The sequence below is a fragment of the Moschus berezovskii genome, chromosome 2 (genome assembly GCF_049115385.1).
Source record: "Moschus berezovskii isolate FMDL1 chromosome 2, NW_MosBer_1.0, whole genome shotgun sequence".
In the NCBI taxonomy this organism is placed as follows: Eukaryota; Metazoa; Chordata; class Mammalia; order Artiodactyla; family Moschidae; genus Moschus; species Moschus berezovskii.
Genome location: NC_142461.1, coordinates 120,025,857 through 120,038,156, shown reverse-complemented (window position 1 = coordinate 120,038,156; position 12,300 = coordinate 120,025,857). Strand labels below are relative to the sequence as shown.

The 12,300-nt window shown below is 44.4% G+C and overlaps 1 protein-coding gene across 1 annotated transcript in view; it reads left to right on the top strand.

Annotated features, from left to right (window-relative positions):
* Positions 1-12,300, top strand: part of PDE11A (phosphodiesterase 11A) — a 425,341-nt gene that overhangs the window by 344,246 nt on the left and 68,795 nt on the right. The window contains exons 13-14 of the mRNA XM_055398553.2: positions 1,072-1,181; positions 10,913-11,003. Of these exons, the coding sequence (XP_055254528.1) occupies positions 1,072-1,181; positions 10,913-11,003 (201 nt within the window). The remainder of the gene's footprint in view (positions 1-1,071; positions 1,182-10,912; positions 11,004-12,300) is intronic.

Below are 12,300 nucleotides of genomic sequence, written 5' to 3'. Positions count from 1 at the left end.
TTCAGTTATTTCTACAATAAAAACATAACTAAAAAACAAAGTGTTCATTGCTGTAAGAGAACCGTCTTACAGATATTAGCTAGTGATCCTAGATGTGGAGAAAAAAGGGAGGCAGTTTGAACTCTACCTTTCCCCTTCTCCTGCCCTCTGATAAAGATTTTAATAAGTACTGAAAGGGGAGGCTTACAAGTTAAAGGGCAGGAGGCTGACAGGCCTTGGATCAAGCAAATGCGTAGCCCTGCATTTCTATAAGTTCATTTTCTCTTCTAAACTAATGAAAGGCCAGCAGGAATCAGAGAAGCACTGCTGCCCTTGGTTATGTAATTACGTCACCCTGCTCCCCAAAGATGTCACACCACACCTGTGCATTTCACAAGCAAGCTGCCCGAGGATCATAAGGAAAGAGTTGCATGTAATGGATCCTCCACCTGATCCGATGTCTGGATTGCCTAATCCTCTGCCAAATTCTAGTTTTCAAGACAGGCACTGCCTATCTGAAATTTCACCTGTCCTCCAAGCTAATGTGAATTAAGATATTTATAAGATAACTTCTAGAATATTATCATGTAACAATTTGAGTACTTCTAAATTGCTTTTTCTAATAGACACACACACACACACATTTTTAAGGCATTTTCTCTTGCCTACTTTCATTTTAATGGCATCTGGTGGCTATATCACTCAGTTCTAAACTCACAGCCCCCTCTCTCTCCCTACCCCTAGATGCTCATCATTTTGAAATGTCGAATCACAAAACACATTTTGCTCCAGGCCTTTGCCAGATTGTCACTGTATCTAGACAGCGCAGCTTCTTCTCTAAAAAGGGAACGAAATAGGCTGAACTCTGTCCTGGTGTGCCAGCCAGTGCGGGCCACCGTGCCGGCTAATTCATCACCGCGGGGACCCAGGCTGTGCGACCGACCACCCAACTCACTAGTCGAAGGAGTGGCAGTTAATCATTCCCTTAAATGATGTGGGTATGACAACAGAGCTGACGGTTGCTCAGCAGACAAGCCTCGGCCTTCCTCCCTGCCCCGAGCAGTGACTGTGGCCATTTTCCCATCTTCCCAGACCGCCGGGTTTCAAGAGATTCTGACCGAGGTGGAAATTTTAGCGGTGATTGTGGGATGCCTGTGTCATGACCTCGACCACAGGGGAACCAACAATGCCTTCCAAGCTAAGTAAGTGTTCTAATTGTTGTTATTTTAATGCATTTGCCTTTCTGTTCAGAGCCAAAGGTGACGCGCGCGCTAAAGAGTAAAGCATTAATTTCTGGCGTCTGAGGCCAAGGCCACGCAGGCCTGGGCACGGGTGTCACGGGGCTCATCCATCTTTATAATTCCTTATTCCTCTTTTAATTGCAAATTTGCCCTTCATGTCATGCTTGTTGATTTGGTCTGTCTCTGTTGACCTCAGTCGGATAACAAAGCCAGATTTTTAAAGGGCCTATTTTTTTTTTCCTCCCAGAATGTTTGCCTTCATGGGATCATAGGCTTCTTGGATTTGGTACCCTGGAAGTCTGGTTTTGAGACTATTAAAATAAAAGCGGAAATTTTATGAAACAAAAGATCTCCTCCTTCCCCAGTAGAATTTCTCCCAGGTTCTTTTGATGTCGGGTATTGTATAAACTGCAGTGAAATAGAGTGACATTGAAGGAGGAAGAGGGTCTCTGTCCCTGCCAAACCTCATCCCACAGAAAGGTGGGAAACAAGCAAAGCAATTCCACCAATGCAGGGGGTGTGGAGGTGCCAGAGCCGTCTGTCCCTGAGCAAGGAGGGCAGGTCCAGGAGGCCAGTGCTTGGCGACTCACACTGGCACCAATGCCACAGAACTTATGGGTGCTGGAAATAGGACCAAAACCCGGGTCTCCTGGCTCTTGTATTCAGGTTCCAGTTTAATGTGTTTTTTACTACCTGTCTGCAAACAACATGATATGGGACTTCAGAGGCTCGAGAGAAAAACGTTTGGGGATGGAGAGACTAAGGAATCTTCAGCGAAGAGGTAAGATTAGCATTCAGGTGACCAGTTTCCAAGCCCCCGGAGCAGGTCTTCCTCTATGATCTGAAACCCCAGCGGCCCACAGTGTGTCAACAGGTACCTTTCAGCTCACCACTTGTTTTTTTTTTTCCTGTAACACCTACATACTAAGGCCTTGGAGCCCTGGGCCCTTTTATTCGCTCCTGATCTAGCAGATGAGTATCGACTTTGTGTCCTCTGTCCATCCTGAATGCAGAAACCCATCACTTCAACCTGCTCTTTTCCATGTCCTGTAATTTCCAGACCCTCTTACCTTTCTGTGACAGCCACTCTGAAAAAACTCACCTCTGGCTCAGTCTAACAATTCAACTTCTTGCTCTTCTGTCCAGACTTTTAAAGGCTTTGGGAGAAAGTGTCACAGCTGTGAGCCTGAGGCATACCCAATAGGTATTCTCCCAACTCAGCCAGGGGCTCAGCACTCCCCACCAGCCTCTTGGGGCCCCTAGCCAGCTCCATCCCCCATCCTGATCAGCAGTTATAGAAACCAAACGTTCCTCCTCCTAAACCACCTTCTGTTCTACCACCTCCCCCCATGCCACTCAGCAGATCACCTTGCCTCCCCCTTCACTGAGAAAATTGAGGCCATCAATCGAGAACTCCCTCAGTTTCCTCCCCTGCCATGAACGAACTTATCTGCCTGGCCCCATCCTTTCCTCCTTCGCTCCTATCTCTGTGAAAAGGCTGTCCCCCCTCGTGTCTGAGGCTGACCCTTCTGCCTCAGCACTGGACCCCTTCCTGCCTCCCTCCTGTAGGACCTTGCTCCATCCATCTTCCTCCCTCTGCCCTGTATCTCCCGTCCTATTAATATGAACAGTTCTCCCCGTCTCGAAAAACCCACTTCCATTCCTGCTTCTCTTCTTTCCTTTCCAGCCAGTCTTCTTGGAAAGCTGTCTGTTCCTTGTCTTCACTTCTCTCCCACACAGCTTCCAGGTCTGCCCACCAGGGGAGCAGCCCTCAGTAACGCCACCAATGACCCCTTTTCCCAAAGCCATAGGACACTCTTCCGGTCCTTCTTTCTTGATCCTTCTTGCCATGACGCTGTTTGTGATGCTCTCCTCCAAAGAGCTCTCTTTCTTCCTTTGTCTGGGAGAGAGACACGTTCATCCGCCTTCTGAGCCTTTCTTCTCAGCTTGCTCCTCCTGCCCTGGCCTTCACTGCACACATTCTCTCCTCTTCTTCTGCTCTGCTTTACCCTTCATGCTGGACCACCTGCTGATCGGCCCCAAGCCCCCACCTATGGCCCATAATTCTCTGCTCATCTCTAAATGCTTTTTCCAGCTGCTTGAGGAGCTCCTCCTATCTGAAGTCCATCATCACCACCACACTCTACACCCAATCCTTTTCCTCTTATTCTCCTTCCTAATGAATGGCACCACCAGAAGTCTACAAGTCACTCAGATTCCCTCAGAGTTGACATCTCTGCATTCTTATATTAACCGCTGCTTCTCTGCATCCCTCCAGGATTCCTACAACAAACAGCCCAACACTCCTCCTCCAGTCTTCCCCACATTGGCGCTCCAGAATACTCGCTTTAATTCACAAATCTCATCAGATTGCTCCCCTACTTAAAAGACATTCACTGGCCTCTTGTGACCCTCAGGATAATGTTCAGATTCCTTAGTTTAGGCCGTAATGCCCTTTTCAATCAGGCTCCTGCCCATTTCTCCAGCACAGCACTCACGCCTGCCACCCCATCCCCACCTATGCATCCAGGTTCAGACACAAGGGGCTGCTTAAAGTGCTCGATGGGGTCCAGCCAGTTCTCTTTCCTCTGCTCCCGGGCTGCTGTTTCCCCAGCCCAGAATGCCCTTCCTCTTCTTTCCCCCAGGCTCCTCTGAAAGTTCCACCCCCACCCCCAGATCCTACCCCTGATGACCTTCCCTGCATCAGTCTTCTGTGCCCACATCATGCCCTGGCTAGGCTTCAAAACTGCACACCTCGCAGCACATTAGCTGCTGAGGAACAGGCGTGTCTCCCCTTCTTCTTCAGTACCTGGGATGCGTATGAGTACCAGGAGCATGAGAGACCCACAAGGAATGTTTGCAGAGCGAATGAACAGTAAATGCATGAATGGATGAGCGTTTAACTGTTTTACTATTGATTTTCAGGAAAGGTTCCTGACTTCTTACACAAGTGCAATCTTTCACGGATTATTGTAAAACACGGTTTTTACATACATTGGTTTGATGTTGTACCAATGACTAGCGTCCCTGGGGCCTGCGGAAGTGTAAACTGTATACACTTTGATTATATATAGGGTCTGACAGCTCCTTCTGTTTGAGTTCCTGGCCTGCGTTTTGTTATTATGAGTATTTTAGGATACCCCTCTCTCAGGCCAATGGCGTCATCGTCACTGTGTCTTCCTGGAGCACCCTACCATTCTGCCACTTCCACATGAAGAATTGTGTCAATAAAGCAATAGTGAGCACCTGTAGGTTCTTTTAAAAAAGAGTCAAGTGCACAACATATGTACTCAGATAACAACAGCCTCTACCCTGGAGAGAGCCTACATTTCACACCAGGAGAGCCAGGCTTTCTTGCTAGTTGACCTCTCCGCTCGTTGGACCAAGACTACACACCGAATCCAAACCCAGCTAATCATATCTTTTCTCCCAGGAGTCTGGTCCTGGATTACCATAATATCGACTCAGTTAGCCGTTGAGGTCCAAGCTGCAGGTCCATGTAGACCTGGACACTGAGGCTGCATGTGGGGAAACCGGTGATGAACCGATCCCGAGTGAATAAGAAAAGCAAGAGAGCAAATCTGCAGGGAGAAGAAGGTCAGTATTCAGAGAGGAGCAGAGAAGATACCACACAATTCTAGAGGAAGACAGGGATCCCTGCTTTTCCGTGTCTGCTCCTACTTCAGGGAATCCAGCCATGCTTGTGACAGTGGGGCTTGCTCAGAGGTCCTGGTTGCATTTAATCAACATTCTTTTTTTTTTTTTTTTAGTGAAAGTGGTTCTGATTCATTTCCATTCTTTGCTGTGAGTAGTCCCTGAGGCAGGAGAAGAATTGCAGTTATTTGTTGTTAACTATCTCAAGCGCTCAGCTAATACCCCTGTAGCTAGATATTTTTGTCACCATCCTACAGAGGGAGCTGGGCCTCAGGAAAGCAAGTGACTGAAATTCACCCATCCAGAAGGTGGCAGAGAAGTGTTTGGACCTGGGCCATCTGACTCCAAGGGACGGCTTTTATCCACTTCATCCCACCCTCTTTCATGACTTCATGGTATTTAGGCTTTTGAACTTCCAGTTTATTGGCTGGCTTGTGATATATGTGAGCTCTGGAAAACTAAGATGCATTTTGACATCCAGAAAATCAAGAAATGGAGCTGTAAAAACTGTAAGAACTCAACTAGATCTCGGGAGTCATAGTCCTTAATTTTCAAAAATTTTTTCATATGCCTTAATTTAAAAAATTGGAACCTGAGGTCCCCAGATCTCAAATGATTTGGGTATTACTGAAATTAAAAGATGCTTACTCCTTGGAAGGAAAGTTATGACCAACCTAGATAGCATATTAAAAAGCAGAGACATTACTTTGCCAACAAAGGTCCTTCTAGTCGCTGTGGTTTTTCCCGTGGTCATGTATGGATGTGAGAGTTGGACTGTGAAGAAAGCTGATCGCCGAAGAATCGATGCTTTTGAACTGTGGTGCTGGAGAAGACTCTTGAGAGTCCCTTGGACTGCAAGGAGATCCAACCAGTCCATTCTAAAGGAGATCAATCCTGGGTGTTCATTGGAAGGACTGATGCTAAAGCTGAAACTCCAATACTTTGGCCACGTCATGTGACAAGTTGACTCACTGGAAAGACTCTGATGCTGAGAAAGGTTGGGGGCGGGAGGAGAAGGGGACAACAGAGAATGAGATGGCTGGATGGCATCACCGACTTGATGGACGTGAGTTTGAGTGAACTCCGGGAGTTGGTGATGGACAGGGAGGCCTGGCGTGCTGTGATTCATGGGGTCGCGGAGAGTCGGACACGACTGAGCGACTGAACTGAACTGAACAGTTTTCACACATATGAGATAGCTATGACATCTCTGATACTAGAATTCAAAAAACATTTTTTGCTTCCTCACACCAGATGATCAAACCTATGCGTTCCAAGACGGTCTGAGCTGTTCACAATGGTTGGCCTTTTGCACGGCTTACCGGCCACGGGATGCCCATCAGCCCTGCCCCTGCCTTCCAGAGTCTCATTTGAGCTTAGAATACCAGATGCCGCCAGCACTCCACCTCAGTTAACGTTTTCCTCAACAAATGCTGGAAAGAGACCCTTTGACATCATGGTGAAGGAACTACCATTTTACTGATTAGGATAATATTTACTCAGTAAGCTTGCCATTGTTTAGGAAAGTCCCTCAGAAGAAACCTATATCCTTATTTCCTTCCTTACTCCCCATCGAGTGCTTTCTAGATGCAAGGCACTGTGCGAGGCATTGTGGGGAAAATAAAGAAGTGTAAAATAGTCGCTTTCCTTAAAGGATTCACCATCTAATTCCAGCCTTTTAAGTGATTTGGAAATGGGATTTAAATGCACCAATTATTATGTGACACAGCATATGCTACCTTTTTTTTTTCATATATAAGGCTATAAAGAAACAGGAGACATTTAGCAAGGGACAAATTACTATATAAAATGCAAAATGCCTCTACAATAAAAAGTTGTGATTTTAGTCACAGCACAGTGTGATTTATTTTCTTAGCCTTTCTGATAAGTGAACCTTCGCATTTTCATATTTTATTCTTAATTTTAAAGTATTGGAGTGCGTGCAGTGCATGATCAATAGGTAGAGAGGGCAGCGATCCCATGGTGCTTTGAAACTGCTGTTAACACCACTCTCCTATTTCTCCAGGGAAAGCGTTTCCCACTCATTGCCCTCCCTATTATAGCTGCCCCTGATGATTAAATATCAGCACCAAGCAGCTTTGTAGTATATTCTCCTAGGAGACTTCCTCTATTCATTTCTAGCATAATCTCTTATACTCATTTCTTGGGAATGAAAACCCATCTTGTCGCTTTCGGCCAGGTCCCAGAAGTGAAATACGGGGGCACATTAATCTGCCGTGACAGCCTAATCCCATTCCTCCCCACCTCCCAACAATTCTCAATTTCCTAATTACCTTCGGTAGTTTTCCTTCTGAAAGTTTCCTGTGAGCCATGGCAGCACACTTCCATTCAGTCTCTTTTGCAAAGAATATGCATATCCAGGGAAGTTATGAGGGTCCATAGCTCACAGTTATGAAATTTCCTTTTGCACGCTTGTTTTTGGTGCCTGTGCAAAGTGCTGCATGCCCGGGGGCGGGCGGAGCCATTTTCACAGTGACTTTCCTTTAATGTAAGTTTCTCCTCCGTGTGCTGCCTGCCCCCAAATGGAAAACTTTAGTAAGCTAAGATGACCAACTCAATAATGAGCATCGTAAATAATCACAGGTGTGAATCTTCCGGTGTGTAAAGGACCTGGAGTCCCCTCTCTCCTCTCCCCATGTCTCCACACACCCTCCATGGATCTGTAATATTTTCACAATTACAGTCTGTGTGCCCCAGAGCTGCTGATACGATGGATATGCTTACCGCAGACAATTAAAACGAGGTGTGGTATTAAAGTCATTTTTTTCCCAAATGTGATTGATTGGAGGGTTTTTTCCACATTTTACATGAAAAAGTGTCAGTATGCCCTTTACACAGAGTACATTATGTGAAACACATGTTGTCTTTTAAAAGATGGTTTGATGATCAAGTAAGTTTGGTTGATACTGCATAGCATGTTCCTTTCCTGCAGAATCGCAGTACATGTGTTCACAGATTGATGCCACAGATAAACCCTACAGTGTCTAAACAGTTTAACTTCTTAAACCCAGCATTTCCCAAATGTATTTAACTCTGAGACCCTTTTTACTTCTGCCCACAAAGCGATTTTATATCCCAAAGAACTTGTATTCTAATACTTTCTGATAAAGTTTATCCTAACAGTTCAGTATTTGCCACTTTTATCAAGTTTTCTGAGCATGGACTTCACTCTTGCAGTGCTAGGAGATTCATAACCTGTGTGTGAGTAATGGCAGGTGCAGGCAGCATTCTCAGTGAGCCTCGGCCTGAGAGAGAAAACCCCAGGGTGTCCTGTAGTCTCAGAAAATCTGATAGAGACCAAACCTAACAGTGTAACTGAAGCAACCATATGGAAATGGAAGCATTCTTGTTTGAATGATTTTATTCTAAAGAAAACTCAAAGTAGAGTTAGTATCATGTTCCGTTCTGTGAATACGAAGATGGCGCCTTGTTTGCAGAAAGGTGAGCATTGTTAATGAAAGCGTGGACAGAGAAAGTCTCCTGTGCAGTTAAAGGGACTGTGAGCTTCTGGAGGGTAAGGGCCATTCTTTACCTCCATATCCCACATGCTCACAGCCTTGCATCATAATAGTCCTCAGTCCTTGTTAGGTGAGTGAATGAATGCATCATTAGTCTGCTTCTGTTGCAAAATCTGCATACTTGTAATTAGCTCAGTATTGTGTGAGTGTGTGGAATGTGTAAGATGGAATTACTGAAAGGAACAAAGAGGATGTTCCTCTGTAAGGATGAAGACTCTTAAACCGTGGATCTTCAGATGCATTTGCACAAGCACTCTGAGAGTCCTCCTGATGAAACGTAACAGTTCAGAAGCCACGTGGATCTGGGGCGAGCAGAGGACAGCATAGGAGGCACCAGTTGTTCCCTGGTTAAAGGACACAAACATCCTACTCATCCTGAAAAAAGAAAATATTTGGTGATTTGTGATCGCCTAGCTGATTTAACTTTGTGAGGTCTGCTAAACCAACATGATAAAGGAGGAGATGATATTTTGCATCTCAACCCCACTTTACTCCGATGACTCTCTTAGGATTCACACCAATAACTGGGGCATGTGGCTGGTTGATAGAAACCAATCGCAGGAATCTGAGTCTGTAGTTAGCAGCTTATAACAGGAGAATTCTGAATCAAATTTTGAGAACTTCTTTCAAAGAAGGTTTGATGACAACCAGCTTGGCAAAAATGGAGACTCGAATATAAGAAATGTGGAAGTTAAAATTCTCTTTCTCATTACATAATCGGAAAAACTTCAGAATTTGGGTGCCAATCTAGAACTGGTACTTACCAGCTCTGTGACCTTGGAAAAGTAACATACCTTCTCTGAGCCTTGGTTTTCTTATCTGTAAAATGAGAAAACAGTAACTATTTCATGGTTGTTGTTAGTACTAGATGAAGTAATATGTTGAGGTGTTAACATATTGCCTAGTGCATGATAGGTACTTACTCACAGAGCTATTATTATTAATAATAATATTTTAAAATATGTTAACACACATTACTATCAACTTTCAGTTTGAACTATAATCTCTAGACATATCACCACAACCTTCAGTTCAGTTCAGTTCATTTCAGTCGCTCAGTCGTGTCCGACTCTCTGCGACCCCATGAATCACAGCACGCCGGGCCTCCCTGTCCATCACCAACTCCCAGAGTCCACTCAAACTCATGTCCATCGAGTCGGTGATGCCATCCAGCTATCTCATTCTCTGTCGTCCCCTTCTCCTCCTGCCCCCAATCCCTCCCAGCATCAGAGTCTTTTCCAGTAAGTCAACTCTTCGCATGAGGTGGCCAAAGTATTGGAGTTTCAGCTTTAGCATCAGTCCTTCCAATGAACACCCAGGATTGATCTCCTTTAGAATGGACTGGTTGGATCTCCTTCAGTGGCTAATATTTTTTAAGCCTACTCCATCCAGGCATTTTAAATACATCCAGGTATTTGGATTTTCATCCTAGATTTCCAAAAGTCATGACAAATACAACTAAGGCACAATACGGTGTGCATTTTGAAAAATGCATTTTCATAAAAATGAACCATATGTTAGAAAAATAGTAACAAACATTAAATATTAATCATGTACTGCTAAGATTAGCCTAAAAAGTGTCACTTATTAAATGATATAGGTTAGGGCAAGTTAAAACTTACAGATAATTGAAAAAGATCCTTTCAAGTATCAATTAACATTTTATTTATTTTAAATGTAAATGCTATGTGTTTTAATTAGTATAGACTACAACCTCCTTACATGCTTGGCACTATGATACATACTTAGAAATATTTTATTGTAGTCTCATAAATAGCAGGTAAGGTAGAGAATAGTATCATCATTTTAGAGACAAAGAAATGGATTCTCAAACAACCAAGTAATGACCCAAAGCTGTTACTGAGAGCTGAGTTCTGACTCCAAGTCCAGGAAACTTTCTGGAGTTGGACACTGAGATATCATAGTGTGACCATAGGTTGGAAAACCATAGTTGAATCTTGTCAGCCTTACATGTAAAGTAGATTAAATGGGTTCTACATAGTATTCACACGGTCTTTCCCATGGAATAGAAAATACATTTAGTATATGACATTTGTCCTGGATACTCAGAAACTTTACAAGGTTTAGCTCATGAAGCCTACCCTGATCCCCAGAGCCAGGAATCATGTCTCTTGTCTTCAGGACACTGAGAGCTCTTTGGCTGAACTGAAACGCTTCCTATGGCATTTATATTGTGTGCTCTGTCCATTATTTTCCCTCAGGACCACATCTTATCTCTCTACTAGTTTGTACATTTCTTGGCAGCGTGGACTATGTCTTTTTCATGGTGGTATCACCCGCTGTGTCTAGCCTAACACACAGCAGGTTCCCAAAAGGTTTACTTTATAGATTTGTGAACCCCACAAGTGGTTACCTGAGAATGTATCTGCTCATGGTCCTTTGTGAAAACAGGAGCAGCAGTGTGATCCAAAGAGCCGGTGTGGGGGAGGTTGTTGATGAGAAAGGGCCTTGGTCACTCACGTGTCTGTCCTCTTTCAGGAGTGGCTCTGCCCTGGCCCAACTCTATGGAACCTCTGCCACCTTAGAACATCACCATTTCAACCATGCAGTGATGATCCTTCAGAGTGAGGTAAAAACCCAACATTCTGCTTCTCTCCTTGAAAGAAAACCAGTGAAACCATGCTTCCTACTTCTCTTTCTTTGCAAGAAGAAATACAGAGAATCAGAACTATTGGACTTCTCTGTGGCTTTTAAGAAATTCTTTCAGATGCCTGACCAAGGACCTTGTTCAGTTTCTTCCTGAGCTAATTCATTTGGGTTTTTATTATTGGTTAGGGGGCTTTTCAAGAGTCCCTTGGACCACAAGGAGATCTGACCAGTCCATTCTAAAGGAGATCAGTCGTGGGTGTTCATTGGAAGGACTGATGCTAAAGCTGAAGCTCCAATACTTTGGCCACTTCATGCGAAGAGTTGACTTACTGGAAAAGACTCTGATACTGGGAGGGATTGGGGGCAGGAGGAGAAGGGGACAACAGAGAATGAGATGGCTGGATGGCATCACCAACTCGATGGAGGTGGGTTTGAGTGAACTCCGGGAGTTGGTGATGGACAGGGAGGCCTGGCGTGCTGTGATTCATGGAGTCGCAAAGAGTCGGACACGACTGAGCGACTGAACTGAACTGAACTGAACTGAGGGGGCTTTTCAGATTCATTTAGAGCAGACTGCCCACTGCTTGTCACCAGAACATGGCTTTACATTTCTTCAGGGTACAGAAGCCCAGTAACAGACCCCAGAAGTGAGTGACCCAACATTTCCATTTTGTGAAACCCATTTGAAAAGATGATGGAATCAGAAACGGGGTGATAAAGTTATACTTTATTTACATAATTGGGAAACCTATAAAAAAGATAAAAGAACTTAAAATTGCTGGTGGGAAAATTTGAACATGAGAACGGCAACTAAACTTGAGACCCAAGCTGGGGGCGAAATGCCTTCTTTTGCTTCATATGGTGTTGCAGGCACTGGAAGCGATTGGTCTTTTATACTTTTAGCTCTCCACAGAGAAAAAGTAAAACTGCTAACTGACTCTAGCTGAGGCATCTGAGTTTGAAATTGCCAGGAAAGGATCTGTTTAATTTTCCACAGGCGTACAGACATTTTTTTTTTTTTTTTGAGGCCAGGAAGGGATCATCTGTTCCCCATTATTTGTCAGTTCTCTAGCTGTGCCATTAATTATTATTATTATCATCATTAAGGCCCTGCTTCCCTGGAATAGCATCATTAAATATGGAGGTTTTTTTCCTCCAGCCTATCTTGAGAAAGCATGTCTTTTGCAATATCACGAAAGCCTTCTTCGACCCCATAAAGGAGAGTCAGCACTCCGGAACCTGCCTGCAGCTGCGGAAGGCAGACCCGTCGGGGGAGA